This window comes from Gopherus flavomarginatus, chromosome 19 (genome assembly GCF_025201925.1).
Source record: "Gopherus flavomarginatus isolate rGopFla2 chromosome 19, rGopFla2.mat.asm, whole genome shotgun sequence".
NCBI classification, from domain to species: domain Eukaryota; kingdom Metazoa; phylum Chordata; order Testudines; family Testudinidae; genus Gopherus; species Gopherus flavomarginatus.
The window spans coordinates 22,804,890-22,820,446 of record NC_066635.1 but is presented as its reverse complement, the minus strand read 5'-3'; the positions used below and the strand labels follow the sequence as shown (position 1 = coordinate 22,820,446).

General features: G+C 46.3%; 1 protein-coding gene across 1 annotated transcript in view; it reads left to right on the top strand.

The window, feature by feature from the left end:
* Window positions 1-15,557, top strand: part of CPD (carboxypeptidase D) — a 30,698-nt gene that overhangs the window by 988 nt on the left and 14,153 nt on the right. Inside the window, exons 2-6 of the mRNA XM_050928988.1 lie at window positions 2,604-2,851; window positions 12,123-12,265; window positions 12,805-12,974; window positions 13,535-13,899; window positions 14,883-15,074. Of these exons, the coding sequence (XP_050784945.1) occupies window positions 2,604-2,851; window positions 12,123-12,265; window positions 12,805-12,974; window positions 13,535-13,899; window positions 14,883-15,074 (1,118 nt within the window). The remainder of the gene's footprint in view (window positions 1-2,603; window positions 2,852-12,122; window positions 12,266-12,804; window positions 12,975-13,534; window positions 13,900-14,882; window positions 15,075-15,557) is intronic.

Genomic DNA, 15,557 nt, shown 5'->3' with positions numbered 1-15,557 from the left:
CCACGTGCACCTGGCAGAGAAACCATGTTGGTTTCTTTATAGACAACTGCACTTAAAGGACCACTGGCAATGTTGTTTTCAGGCTGATCAAAACGGGGCAATAGTAACTTTTCAAGTTGACAGGTTTCAGAGGGGTAGCTGTATTAGTCTGTATCAGCAAAAAGAACAGGAGGACTTGTGGCACCTTAGAGACTAACACATTTATTTGGGCATAAGTTTTTGTGGGCTACAGCCCACTTGTACACGTCCAGTAAAGTGGGTTTTGCCCACCAAAGCTTATGCCCAAATAAATGTGTTAGTCTCTAAGGTGCCACAAGGACTCCTGTTCTTTTATTCTTGTTGACTCCTTCACAGCAAGCTAAATGAGCTCTCAGTAACGGATACACTTATTTTCTGGATAAGACCATTGGTGACCTTTGTTTTTGGTCCTGTATTAGCTCTCCTTGTGATTAGCTGTTTGATCTTTAGTAATATGAACCAGATGTGTTGCTTAATAACTACTTGTGCTCAAGTACTGAGGTCTGGCATGAATTGTGGCAGGGAGAGCATCCACCTTTCCTTTCCTCCATCATCATAAATTTTCCCTACATTGCTTCTTGCTGTTTTTGCATAGAGAATTATTGCTAAATGTTCCTAGACATAGGTCTTGATCCTGCAAATGTTTCTGCATGTCAGTAGTTCTGTTGTGTTTGTGAGCCACGCTTGTCCACGCTTGCTTATTTGCTGAGCTTCACTGTCAACTCTGGTGTATTGATATGCTGCAGCACAAAATGAATCTCAGCCCCAAATTTGCTCTTGTTGAAAATTATCTAGTGGGGAAAATCCTCTGGGTTCCAGACGTTATTAGTTTCAAAATAAATAAATAAAAAAAAGTGTATTTTGTCAAACCACTGCTGACAAAAAAGCTACTTTGTCAGATCTGTGCGGTAATAATACAACACATGAAGCTCTCCTCTGGCTGACAGCAGTAATACTGTGCTGACTTCATCACTCATACAAAAGTGAGTGAGTAAATAAAGCCATTTGTTTAAAAATCCCTAATGGATGTAATGTTTGCTGTCTTATTAGATGACATTCTCGTGATCTGATTCACATCGTATAGCTTGTTTTACAAAAAGCCACAGCTTTGGTCATGTCAACTCTGCTTAATAATCCAGATACACATAGGCAAATGGCAAGGCAACAAACTGGAACTCTTCTACAATATTATAACAAATGAGAACAAAAAGCTTCTTCAAAATGCAGGGGCACTTAGACCATTAGATGTATTGAGCCCTTTACAGCTGCCTGTGACTAAGCTAAGGAACAATGAGACATGGGGCCTGCTGCGCTCTTAAGTTTTCTGACTTGCCTTAGAATTTGACACTAGTATTTACCTGACTATTCCTTACTGCAGCACAAGCCTCTTAATCTTGCAAGTTAACTCTGCAATTCATCTCCACTCAAACATTCTTCAGAGCTTAAAAAACCTCTGTCGTCTGCTGTCCATCACAGGCAACTGCTATTTAGTTGTCCAGACGATTTGCTTGACTCTGCATTTTTGTGTCTTAGAGGGGAAACAAGAAATTTGTTGCATCTCCTGTAACACTAGGTGTTGCACTCAGTTGAATGTCCCCGTTTAAAGTGAATGGAGCCCTGAGGTTAGTTATTGCAAAATTCTTTTGGCTTCTCGGATGCCATCCCATTAGGTTCTATTCAGAACCCTTTTACAGGGCTGCCTGCTGCTGAACTTTGCCTAAGGAGCTGGATTTTTTTGGTATGAGTGGATATGCTCTAAGTTCCTATCAGAGCAAGATATACAATGGTCTAATGGCTGCTTTTGTAAGCTGTAAAGACAGTAGCTGCCATGGTGATGCATCAATGCCTAGGAGAGGGAAGCCTCTTCTTTGAGCAACTTGAGAATATCAATGTGTATGTTGCTTTGATTGTTGCCTCACTTGCCATTCTAGCAGCAGACTGCAGTCCTGTGACCCTGAGCTGAACCTCAAAGGAAGCAGTTTGTATGACAAACCGCAAGCTGGGAGTAAATAAACTCCTTTTCAGATTAACAACATTTTCTCTTTCCTTTCCCTCCACCCCCGGTTGTTTCTATAAAACAAAATAGAATATTTCAAAGCAAAGTGGTCCTGTGTGAACATGACTTACAGAATCTGGGACACCTTAGCCCAGCAAGAGCACTTGCTAACCAAAGCCTTAAAAACATGTGAATTGCTAAGCTAGACTGGACCTGAGATCCATTTAGTTTCCTATCCTGTCTCTGACCATGGCCAGCACCAGATACTGTGGGAGCCTATCTAGTAGAGGCTGAGCATGTGTCTCAAATATAGCATAGCCTTGATACAATTAACAAAGCGCTAATAAGTCTTCTCATCATGGAGTGCTAATTGGGTACAGGGCTGTTCACTTATGGTCCCAAAAAGCTGTGCAGTTTTGAAAGAGCTGCTGCTTTCTTTCCCAGAAGTGTGGATTTCAGAATGTCGTCACTGAAGTACTTTGGGCCTGAAGGAGCTATATTAATCAGGATGACAAGTGCTGGCAGTTACCTCTGCCCTAGTGTGCTCTGTCTGATTCTAATCAATTTTTTTTTTCTTTTTGAAAACCAGTTTTGTGCTCTCTGGGAACTTGCACGGGGGCTCTGTGGTTGCGAGCTATCCCTATGATGACTCTCCTATGCACGAGCCCAGTGGAATCTATAGCAAATCAGCTGATGATGAAGTGTTTAAATACTTGGCAAAAGCCTACGCTTCGAACCACCCGATAATGAAAACTGGCACCCCAAACTGCCCGGGGGAGCAGTTTGAGACATTCAAGGATGGCATCACTAATGGAGCTCATTGGTATGACGTCGAAGGTAAGTTATTTCAGTATATTGCTTAGCAGGGTTCTACAACTCTTGGTCTGGATCCCACCTTAATGGTAGGTGTCAGAGCCCTCCCCTCTTCTTGTATTTTCATGGGCCATGTTCACTCCCGTTAGTTGTCAAACATCTTCGTAGCAATTGCTGCAGTTGAAAAGTGATGGTGAGAAAGGAATAAATTTTTGCTTTTAATGCAGCTGTAAACAAAGCAAAATGTTGCCTTGGGCCTCCTGCAAGTGCTCGGTGGATCACAATTTGGGAACCTGGTGTAGGGGGTTAAAGTCTATTGTGTGTGTTCACATATGCTTAGGGTAATTGTGCAGCCAGCTCCCACAATTACAATGGGGAACTGGGCATACAAACTCCTTAGGTATATTTGGAAATCCCCACCAAAACTGTCTAGGCTAGGGGGTGGAAACCATTGCTCTGAACAAAATTTATTTGTATGGTTGGTGCAATTCACTGTCTGAGTCTCTTTAGTCTCTTATGTTTCATTGAACGTTCTCTTCAGGGAAGTCTGGAGTATCTGATAATGGGTGGTCTCCTGCACTGGTAACTTAGAGACACTTGGTTCTGATGTTTTAAACAGCCCGTCTCTTAACTTCGGATTAGCTCATCTTCCCTGTGCCCTGTTCTTTGGAGGGGAAATGGGACGACTAAGACATATTGAAGAGTAACTGCTCTGTCACTGATGGGTACTTGTCTCCCACAAATTATCATACCAGTCCTATCAGCATGTGAGGGCATGCTATTCCCGAAGAGTCCCATGGGCCAGCAGAAATATTAATCATTGCTACATCCTGAGTTTGCTCTCGTCCTAGCTCCCAGCAGAGGCTATTACGCAAGCATAGACTTGCCAGGTAGGGTGGGGTTTCTTATCATGGAGGACAAACTAGAAATATAGAGCTAGCGTAGCACAGTTCGGTAACCAGCTACATTCTGATCTTTGCCCACTCTGAAGCTGAGGGGGCTATGGAGTGAGCTGTATGTAAGTTGCAGCATTAGAAAGCCCTAGTGAAGGCTTGAAATTTTATTGAGCAGTAATTCCTAAAAGATGATTATCTGAAATCTGGGTTTAGGAGCTGAACGACTCGTGTGTAAACCTCAAGTTGACACTTCTTGGGATGGAATTCAGGTACTGGTCTGTAACACACCATATGCTTTTAGAGGAGAAAAGTCTAGGTCTGTTTTCCCATCATAGCTGATTCATTGCTGGGGATTTCACTGTCCAAATAATACTCAGTTTTATGGTGTTTCCTTAATAGCTGCTTCCTACTCCCGCCCTCTGAGCACACCTTAGTGGGGCAGGCTGTAGGTTGCCTGGCTCAACAAGGTTTATTATGTTTGTACAGGGAATCGAAACAAGTGGAGGATTGTGGAAGGAACCTCATGACGCTGCTTTAGCTAGAACCAGGATATCCTGGAGCTGCCTTACTCTGGTGGCAGTTTTATAAACCATCTGAGCCAAGCAGCTTGCATGTTACAGCGGTAATGTTTTCAGACCTTGCCATGTACTAATTGATCCATAGCTGAACATTTTGTGTACCTGAAATAAGTATGCTGGGGAGGAACATCTGCTGTTGGGTCTCTCAACCTCAGTGTCCTCCTAATCCTGAGGTTTGGTAGCATAGTAGCCTTATAACTTCTAAGTCTGGCTTTCTAGTGTACAACAACTAGCCAAGCACAAACAGCCAGGATTTGTAAGCATGTTCTTGATGGCTTCTGCATCAGCATCCTGGGCCTTTTAAGCAACTGCTACCTTCAGATCCTGGCTGATGAGTCTTTTCCTCAGTGAGAACACATGTATAAGTGACAGAAGGAAGGCATGAGTGTCCATCCATTTTGTTCATGCAGTCAGTAGGGTTTGAAATCTAACCAGTACAGAGACTTATAGAAGCTTCCAACTTCACTGCGGTAATAAACCCCTCAGCAATGGAGAATTGTAAACTCCAATTCAGGTATTCTCAACCCTGCAGACTTGCTTTTGTGTGACTTAGAGGCAGTGACTGTGGGGAAACTAAGCAGAACAGAATTCAGCACACACACAAGAAGGCTTGGCTAGTGATTTATAAACATTGTGTTCGCACCAACCGCTAGAGTGAAGGACAGGTGAGACTTGGCAATCCAGGCTCCTTTAAATGCACATGTGCTGTTAGTCTCAAACGATGCTTTAATGAGTCCTAGTAATTGCTATTTAAAGGCACCGTGCTCACATGTGGTGCTTTTGCAACCAATAACGTCAGTCCCTACCCTGAGATTATAACTGAGACATGACCCAAAGGGGCTGAGAAATGAGAAGGGAATATGGGAGCTTAAGGCTTCCAGCAAGGACTGATTGTGGTGATGTGTGCAGTTGGCAGGTTCCTTCTGTTTTTTTAATGCATTAACATTTATGGGTGGTGTCGGATGAAGGACAGGCAGAGGGGAGGGAAGCCAGCTATATGCAACGTTTACTGAAATTGCCAAAAATTCAAATATTAAGGATGATCTGATTCTTCAGCTCTGGGCCAGTGGTCTCTGAGGCTCATAGTGGGCTCTGGAACTACTTGTTAAAGTGCTATGAAATGAAGACACTAAGATTCTGGTACCCCTTGGAGAGGATTATGGGTAAATTCTCCAAATTCTAATCTCAGCTAATGTGCAATGCCTGCAGCAGGACTGCTAAAAGTTTTTGGCCATGTGTATGCTACAGCCTGCAGATTAAAATGTGCCAGGAAAGAGGCCAGGTTTTAAGCGACTTAAAGCCACGTGGGGGGAGAAAGGGACATAATTTCTCAACAGGCAACAGGAGAAAGTGTGCATTTTTATCTTGTGTAATCAAACATGCCAGAAGGTAGGTTGCTGTGGGATGCATTGTCCTGGACTAGGAGTCACTGGTCAAAGCTTGTGCTGTGGCCAGATCCTGTTGGCCCTCGTTTCTGAGTTTGCAAACAAGTGTGTGTTTTGCATGTGTGTGGTGTTGGACTAAGGTGGCATGTGCAGGGCCATAGGAGTAATCCTGAAGGTCAAATATCCATAAAAAATATGGTCCTCTGAGCCACTGCTGAACTTTGCTTCCGCTCTCCACTCCTCAGATTAGCACATCTCAGGCTTGGAGAGCTTTTGAGACTCTCTGTTCCATGCTCAGTTACTCTTCCTTTTTTAACTCCCCTGCACACAACATAGTTATTCTTAATCTCAGCTGAGTGGCTGGTGGGACAGTGGAGTTGTCACATGGAGCATTCTGTAGCTCAGTGCTGGACGGAGAGCACTGCGGAGTTGGTGTACTGTTACTGGAGATGGGATCCCGTGGCAGCTCTTGAGTTTAAAACGGGAAATGACGTAATAGCCCTTTTGGAAATTGCTATTTGAGGTGTGCGTGCTTGCTGTGTTTCATAAAGTAGTAATATAAAGTGACTCATGAGGAGCCATGTCAATTGAGTGGATTCAGATGCATGTTTCACTCTGTAGATGGTTTTGGTGACGCTTGTCTTTCCACCTACAGCGGGGAGTAGAGTTGAAGAATTATTTCTCATGTCTTGCTTACAACACTCCTGCTGATGTATCTCAGAATGATGTTCGCTTTTTTTCCCCCCAACAGTGTTACTCTTTTGATTCCTGTTTAGCTTGTGGTCCACTGTGGCCCCCAGATCCCTTTCGGCAGTGCTCCTTCCCAGGCAGTCATTTCCCATTTTGTATGTGTGCAGCTGAGTGTTCCTTCCTAAGTGGAGCACTTTGCATTTGTTCTTGTTGAATTTCAGCCCATTTACTTCAGCTCATTTGTCCAGATCTTTTTGAATTCTAATCCTATCCTCCAAAGCGCTTGCAACCCCTCCCAGCTTGGTATCGTCCACAAACTTTATAAGTGTACTCTCTATGCCATTATCTAAATCATTGATGAAGATATTGACCAGAACTGATCCCTGCGGGATCCGCTCGTTATGCCCTTCCAGCATGACTGAAAACACTGGTCTACAATTTTTGAGAAGTCGTCTGCTTCAGAGATAAAATGTGATATTTATTATGTATTTTGATGTGCTGAATTCAAATATGATAATTAAAACAACTGCTTTTAAGTTTTTACATTTTATGTCTATGTATATTGTGTAGATAGTAGAGTTTTAATCATAAATTGTAAACCTAGGTCTTTTCATGTGTTTATGGTTGCTTTACATGATAATATTTCACCTGTCCTGTTTATGTAACACTTTAAAAATCAGCAAAAGGGTTATATAAATAAAATTTATTATGAAACAAAAGGCAAAAAACTATTATGTACTTAGTTTAGTCCTATTCAGTGTCTACTCGGCGCTTCTTGGCTTGCCTCTTGTATTCATTAAATGGAGCATCTCTTGTCCCTGTCCAGCAATAGTCTGCAAGCATTGATGGGCTCCATTTGCCCTGATAGCCTGCCAGGAGATTCCACTGCTGTAGTCTGGAGCCCAACAGCTCTGCCTTACTCTTGAGTAGTTCCAAATCCCTGACAAGGTCATTCAGTTCACCTTGTGTTATGAGGTGTGGTTCAGAGGAGAAGGATGGGAGAAAATGTGGGTCTTGTGACATTGATGGTTCAGGACCAGAAGTTTCATCCTCTTCCTCTTCCTTGTCTGACTCAAGTGAGAATGATTCTGGTGCATCAGGAACCGGCAGTCCTTTTCTGTGGGGTACTGGGCGTATAGCTGATGGAATGTTTGGATAATGCACAGTCCACTTTTTCTTCTTTGACACACCTTTCCCAATTGGAGGCACCATGCAGAAGTAACAATTGCTGGTATGATCTGTTGGCTCTCTCCAAATCATTGGCACTGCAAAAGGCATAGATTTCCTTTTCCTGTTCAACCACTGGCGAAGATTTGTTGCACAAGTGTTGCAGCATATGTGTGGGGCCCACCTCTTGTCCTGATCTCCACTTTTGCAGCCAAAATAAAGGTGATAGGCTTTCTTAACCATAGTGGTTATATTGCGCTTTTGTGATGCAAAAGTCACTTCACCACAAAAATAGTAGAAGTTATCTGCACTATTCACACAAGTACGAAGCATCTCTGCTCACTTTGGCTAAACAGAAATGTGTCCCTTTGCAAAATCAAACACTGACAAATAAGAGAGCATGACACTGTATGATTTCTAGAGCTGATATAGGGCAATTTGTTCAGCAGAGTGATGTAAGCTTTGTTATGATTGCATCATCTGTGACTTCTAGGAATAACATGATGCAATTCATATAATGTATGACGCAATACCAGCTTCAGATTGCATCATTCATTGTTTTGCCTAAAAAGCAAGTACTGTCCAAACCCAGTCATAGATTTATTCATAGATCCAGTCAAAGATGTATTTTAGTCATTTCTGGTTTAAATTGAGATCCCTTCCCTTTATAACTCACTTATCCTCTGCCATTCCCAAGTCAAGGGTTGTATATACTGACCCAATAGCATATCTTGAAAACTAGAGCCAATCAACAATTTTAAGCATCATTTTCGTTCTCAGTGACCCAGAATTAGTAAAGTTGGACAACGTTTATTTCAGAAGCATTTTGGCTGTAGAGCAGTATAACTACTCTCTGGGAAACAGTATTCCAGCCAGTTATGTAGCCACCTAATAGGAGTTCCATCTAGGTTGCATTTCCCTTGTTTATGAGAAGATCATGCAAGACTGTGTCAAATATCTTGACTTTAGTAAGGCTTACCACATCTACCACTTCCCCCCATCCAGGAGGCTTGTTACCTTGTCAAAGAAAGCTATAAGGTTGCTTTGACAGAATTTCTTCTTGACAAATCAGTGTTGACTTATCGCCTCCTTATCTTCTAGGTGTTTTTTTTTTAATTGATTGCTTGAATATTTACCCCTTTATCTCTCTGGTTACTGAAGTTAAGCTGAGGATGTGATGTTTACCCCATCCCTTTATGTGAAGCAGATTCAGCCTTTAAAGCTCTTTCACCTCCTGAAGTCCCTTCCCCTAAGGGAATAAACTCTTGTGCAGTGTAAGGTTCTGCAGCTAATGTGTAGCAGCTGGAATTCCCTCCCACCCCGCAAGGTGTAATTGCTGACTAATGGACCAAAACATTCCTCTTCCTGCTTGGTGTTGCTGCCAGCAGCATGGGAGTGAGCAATCGGTTCTCTGATCAGAAAGAAGTGACTTGCATCATCTGTTTAATCACCTCTTTAGCTTATCCTGTGCCATCTGTCCCCTGCAGAGCAAAAGGAACAGTTTGTTCTTCATGGAAAGAGGACATGTTCATTATGGCATCCTTAGGGGCACATGATAGTCTTAGGCTAAATATATTGGCCCTGCAGGCTTGGGACTAAAGGGATTTCTCTTACCAATGACTTTAGATTTTACTGAAGAGTCTAGACTGAAGGGTTTTCCTCCTTGCAGACAGAATTACATTGCTGGTATTCATAATACTAGTAGGCTAGTCCACGGCTCGATTCCCACAGCTGTCCACCTGTTGTGTAGCGTGGCAGGGGATGGGAATAAACACATAGTGGCATGCATGCACAGATCTCGGAAGGAGGGAGTTGAGTTCTGCAGTGCTTGTGCTTTATCCCTGTATCACAGCGGGTCTGCTGGTGGGATTCTCACCTGAGCTGGAGGCTGGGATGCTTAAGGAGATGACCACTCGGTGGGTCCCTTCTCTGGGCCAAGGCTAGCAGCACCTGCTCTCTCCTGGGTCTCATCCTGTCAGTTGGGTACTGAGGAGCTAGTAACTCACAGGACGTGCTTTGAGTGCCCCTCTGGTCCCTGGGCTGCTATTGCTGCTGCTGGCTGCAGGGCCTGGCTCAGCTCTCCTGCTGCCAACGCAGCCAGGGAAACATGAGAGGGAGAGGGGAGACTACTGATCCAGCTCCTCAGAGACCTCTCTGCAGCAACTTCTCAGCGCACAACTAAGGGCTTCCAGTTCCTCTAGCAAGAGTGAGGAGCACTGGTTCATTTTCCTGTTTGCACTCCATTGTGGTGCAAAGGGGAGGCGCCCCCTCATCCTCCCTAAATGGTGCCCCTGCTCAGCTGCCACACCTGACACGAAACTGACACCGCAAGGACTGGAGTTCTCAGAACCTGCCCTTAAATCTCAGGTGTTGATTTTTCCCCTCCAGCCCCTACACTCCCTGCCCCTCTGCAGTGCTGGGGAGAGCCTGACTTCCATGTTATTTTTTGAGTTCTGTCCATGTTTTTAACACAGATTTCATAGGGCCCTAATTATCCCAAAGCAGATGAAACCAGCTCCACAGAATGAAAGTACTTTCTGTCTTCAGTTCTGACACTTGTTGCTTTGTTCTTTGTGCTCTGCTGTGTGGTATCATCTGACACCCGTAGTCACAGATGTCTTTTAAATGCTGGGCGAAAGGGTGCTTGGGCTCGCTGCAAACCTCTGAATCCTTTGTGCAAAGGGCTGTGTGATTGTGTAGCTAACACAATTAAAATTCCATAGCATGCGGTGGACTGCTTTTGTGAGTCAGTCTTGCAAGAAGTGATATGTTTGAGATCTACTCTAGTCTGCCACTGTGTTTTAGTTGAGCATTTGTTTCAAACTCATGAATGGCAGGTGAAGCACTGGATACACTTTTCATGTACTGGTGTCTCAAACTCATAACCATCTGTTCATAGCAGGAAGTTAACTGGCCAAGGTTTGTTTTACTCCACATGGCATTTGCTCGAGGAAGCAGACTGCTGTGGGTTGCTTCTGAGACTGAAGGTAGATGAACCCCGACTTCTCCTTCTCCTCCTCCTCCTCCTGCTGTCAGTCTTTCTTAAAAAAAAAAAAAAAAAAAACAACTTCCAAACCCTTCAGTGAAGATCTCTGATTCTCTGGTGTCTGTTTGCCCAGACGAAGCACCGCATGGTTCACTTGTTGCTGTTTAGTTTCAGGCTTGGGTTCTCATGCGCTCGCACACTGCTGCAGTAGTTCTGTTAACACTGCAGCAGAATGTGAACTCGTTACATTTACATTTGCTTAAACAAAAGACTCCTGGAAATATTTCCATATTGGTCTCATCTTGTGAAAGCTTTTATTGAGCATATAAAGTTTGGGTCCTCTTTGATCTGACAATGTCCCTGTTTAAAAAATGCCTTCAGGGCACCTAACTTCTTTCCCGTTGTCTTCCCCTGCTGTAGGTTCCCCTCGGTGTTGTGAGGATGAATTAGCATGGTGTCTATAACCGCTACCCTCGCTAACGTTGTTTACTAAGTAGAGTGAAGGGCTGCACTCGGTGCACTGGCTGCAGCAGTGTGGTTTGGTCTGTCAGGATGACTGTGAAACCTGTTTCCTGGACTTGTTTGGCAGTTTTGTAACATGCTGGTTACTGCTAAACCCTCTGGAGCGCTCAGAGCTGTGTGAACAGTGAGACGTGACCCGGCAGGGCTAATGCCTGTGGTGGAGCAGCTGCAGTGCTCTGTCCTGTCCGTGAGATGAGCTGACTCACTGGAGTGTGGCCATAGGAACTTCCAAAGCCGCTGACCCCATCCCCCCCCACGGAAGGGACAGAGGTGCTTATTGGCACTAGGCAGCCTTTCAGACTCTTATCCGAGTGCCTGCGGCTGCCATTGCTCTGTAACCTTCCACCTGCCTTGCAAAGAAAGTGGAGCTGCTTCTAGATCATCTTAAGATGTTAAAATAAACTCAAGCCCATGCCCTCCTTCACTCTTCCAAATACTCAGGGAGGTTGGGGTGACCTCGCTCTTAGCTAGCAGGCTGTTCCCAGATACGGCTGGGTAGCTAAGAAAGCAGCCGTGTAGTGGGGTAGTGCAGTTCTTTGGGCTGGGTGACTTGGGTACTGTGCTGCAGGGGGCTAATACTGACACAGCTGATTCTCCCAATCAGAATGAAGTCAGGCTGCCTGTTGCTGTAACTGCTCACCGGTGTCTGAAGTGAGGGGTGATCGTGGCTTTGAGAAGGAGGGAGGAGTGGTGATGGATTAAATGGCAGCCTCAGATCAAGGGTACAGGGGAGAACCACACGGCACTTTGGGCAGCTCCTGTCTTTGGTAGCACTGGGGGCAGGGGGATGATTCTGCACCCAGCAGCAGACAGGCTTGGGTGACAGTTCTGAAAACTGCATCAGCATTGTTGTCACTACCCACAACGGCTTTGAAAGCTGTTCTCCTGACCTGATACAGAAGTAGGGAGCAAGGCGGACCTGTGTTCAGCCGTGCGAGCCTCCTTCACAGGTACTTCATAGCTCCGTGAGATGCTATTGGTTTGCAAGAGAGCTTCAGGGTGGGAGGTACTTCCTGAGTCTGGCATTCCACTAGCATTCTTCTTTGTGATCAGTCTTCTCTCGTTCCCCAGGGGGGATGCAGGATTACAACTACGTTTGGGCCAACTGCTTTGAGATCACCTTGGAGCTGTCCTGCTGCAAGTACCCAATGGCGTCCCAGCTTCAGCAGGAATGGGAGAATAACCGGGAATCTCTCCTCACCTTCATTGAGAAGGTAAACTGTGCTCTGTCTTCAGGACGTGGAACAGGGGCTTGCGCACCAGAGGTACAAGGCCTGGGGGCACCTGACTGGTAGATCAAACCCCAGAGTACAGGGCGTGGAGTGTTTGTGGCCCTATGGCTAATAGCTTAGGTTTCCCTGTGGTCATGTGGTAGCTATCAGACATCCCCAGCTATAAGGCAGCTTTGCTTCTCTGTGGTCCTGCTGCAGTGCTGTATCGCTGCTATATGCGCAGGGCCTGTTTAGACAGGGTTGCAAATGTTGACGGGATTTGGTCCCTCTCCATGGGGAAAGCAGCCCTGCTGTGAGGAGCCCAAGGGATTTCCGTGCGGTAGCGTCTGTTTCGTTTATCCTGGGATTTGTCTCCTAGTGGAATGGTCCAGCCAAACTTCCCTCTGAATTACAGGCTGGGTGGGCACTTCTGCCCAGTTAACTCCATTCTAAACTTATCAGCACTGGTGGTGATGGGGCAAGGATCTATCTGTATCTGAGTGGTTTGTCTTGATCAGTTCCTGTTTGATGTGTTTCCCCAGGTCCACATGGGAGTAAAAGGGTTTGTCAGGGATTCGGTCACGGGGTCTGGCCTGGCAAACGCGACCATTGCTGTTGCTGGCATCGATCATAACATCACAGCGGGCAGATTTGGTGACTACCACAGACTACTCGTGCCTGGAACCTATAACATCACAGCAGCTGTCATGGGGTAATGTCTCTGAAGCACACGAGTCCTGTGCTGCTACACATGCTCATTTTCAGTCTGTTCATGCCTATGGGGTTTGGCTAGAAGCTGCTGCTGTTGATTCTTTCCTGTGATGGTGCCAGGCTGCAGCTCCATGTGCTGACTTGTCCTGCCTTTCACACGGAGCTCTCTTGCCCCTGGACCACCACGATTTGGGGTGGCACAATGTGGGTGAGGGAGGCAGCGTTAAAGCCTGTAAAGATGGGTTAAAGTCCCTTCCCTTAGCCTGCTGCCAAGGCAGTCCCAGGGGGCCGTCGTTGAGAAGAGTGCTGTAGACAGGAGCTCAGCCTCTCGTGACTCTCTGGCAGGCTGTCGGCCTCGCAAGTAAGAGTTTGGCCTGATGGCAGCAGCATGTGACCTGACAGCATGCAGGCTGGTGAATCTCTGGTGTAGCTTTTAAAGTACCAGCCGTGTTCTATGTGGTGGGAGGCAGTGCTGGGAAAAGAGACTGCTCTGGGCTAGCATCCTGGGCTTGGTTTCACTGATTGAATCTCCTGTTGAAAGCAGACGCGTGTCTTTCTCAGTTATGTGCCAATGACTGTAGAGAACATTGAGGTGAAAGAAGGGGCTGCAACTGGGGTAGACTTCTCCCTGCAACCTGCTGTCCTGGTACCTGTTCCTGACCCTACGCCGGCTGCCGCCACTCCTTCCCCAGGCTCTGCTATTAATGCCACTGCCACAGCGAGGGCAGCAAGCCCGACTTCTCTCCACCAGCCGCTCCAGCCTGAGGACTTTCGCCACCACCACTTCCCTGACATGGAGATCTTCCTGCGGCGGTACGCCAGCGAGTACACCAACATCACCCGCCTCTACTCGGTGGGCAAGTCAGTGGAACAAAGGGAGCTGTACGTGATGGAGATATCGGACAACCCAGGCATCCACGAACCAGGTAACTGGCCAGCCCCATGAAATCCTTCCGTAACGTCTTGCCTGTGCATCTCCGGAGCAGAGTGTGCACCAGGCCTCTGCCAGGTGGCTTTTCGGATGCCTTGGAGTGCAGCTGTGGGAGCTGTATGTGCAAACTGGGGAGGGATGGGGGGTGCCGGTAGATGGATTGTGAGCCCTGCCAGGCAGGGACAAGGTCACCTTGTTTGGAATAACTTAGCACATTGTGGGCATCAGTGCAATTTCAAGAGAATCAGAGGCATGTGTAGGGAACACTTGGTTAAATGAGGCCGCTCTTCCTAGTGTTTCTTCCGCAGCCCCTTGCACTGCTGTGGGAGGCCTCACCACTGTTGTGTCTAGGCTTATGGATATTTAGAAAGCTTTGGGAGCAGAACTGTTTCTGCCTGCACTCTTGGATACGGATGCCGACTGGTCCCCTAGCGCCATGGTGTGGCTGGCTCTCCCGCTCACGTTCCACACTGTGCCTGCTAGAACACAAGCCAGACTCAGATGTGCTGCACGCTCAACCTGAAGTGTGAAACAAACCCATTGTGCAGAGTTCAGTTCCCTGGTCTGCCCAGGTACATAGCCTGAGCTTCCCAGGGAAATGGGGAGCGGTCCCCTGTGGGGGCTTTCCATGGGCAGTGTCCACTGCATTAGCCCCTCTTGGTGATGCAGAACTGGTGCCTTCCTCCTCTGAGTCACACTCAAAGGGATTCCAGGGGGATCTCAGCCTCTTTGAGTGGTGCAAGGAACTTTCCCCTACGTGGAGTTGTCCTGTTTCCGTAGCCAGCTGATGCCATCTCACTGCAGGAGGTAAGCTGAGAGAGAAGTGACAAGGACTGCAAGGGGTTTCAGAGGCCTATCGCAAGTGGGCTTGAGGTGCTAGTGTTCACACTGGCTTTACAGTTCAGGGTGCGTCAAAACGTTGCTGCTGGTACAATGAGAATGCATTGGTTCTGTTGCTGAAATGTGTGTTCTGCCCAGGTGAACCAGAGTTCAAGTACATTGGGAATATGCATGGGAATGAAGTAATAGGCCGCGAACTGCTTCTGAATCTCATCGATTATCTCTGCAAGAACTTTGGAACGGATCCTGAAGTAACAGAGTTGGTCCTTAACACCCGAATCCATATCATGCCCTCTATGAACCCTGATGGCTATGAAAAATCCCAAGAAGGTAGCTCTGCCTGTTACTAAACAGCCTTCATGCATGTAGGTTCAAGAATGGGTGTTGGGGCATGTCTCAGTCATGGCAAAAGGGCCAGGAGCCTGATTTGTGTTGCACAAAACTTTTCCTGTCCATCTTTGTGGTAGGGTGGATCCACTTGCTCTTGATGTGCAAAGTGCTGTGCTTGAGTTCTGAATGGCATAAGGTGCCCCTTGTGCTTCGGCAAGAGCTGCAAATTGTCCCTGCCTCAGTCCTCCTCTTCTGTTCCTGTAGCTTTCCCAAGGCAAATGTTTAAACAAAGAAACCCAGCATTGTCTAGACACAACTCAAACATGCAGCGTTCTTGTGCTGCCTGCTTTGTAACATCCCTGCTAGGAGCCGGGCACTCTGAAAAGTGCTTTTCCAAGGATCATAAAATACAAAACTTATCCTGAGGTTAGAATGGTGAAGCAGCTGTGCATAAGCTCTCTGAAGGGCAAAGCCAGTCCCTCG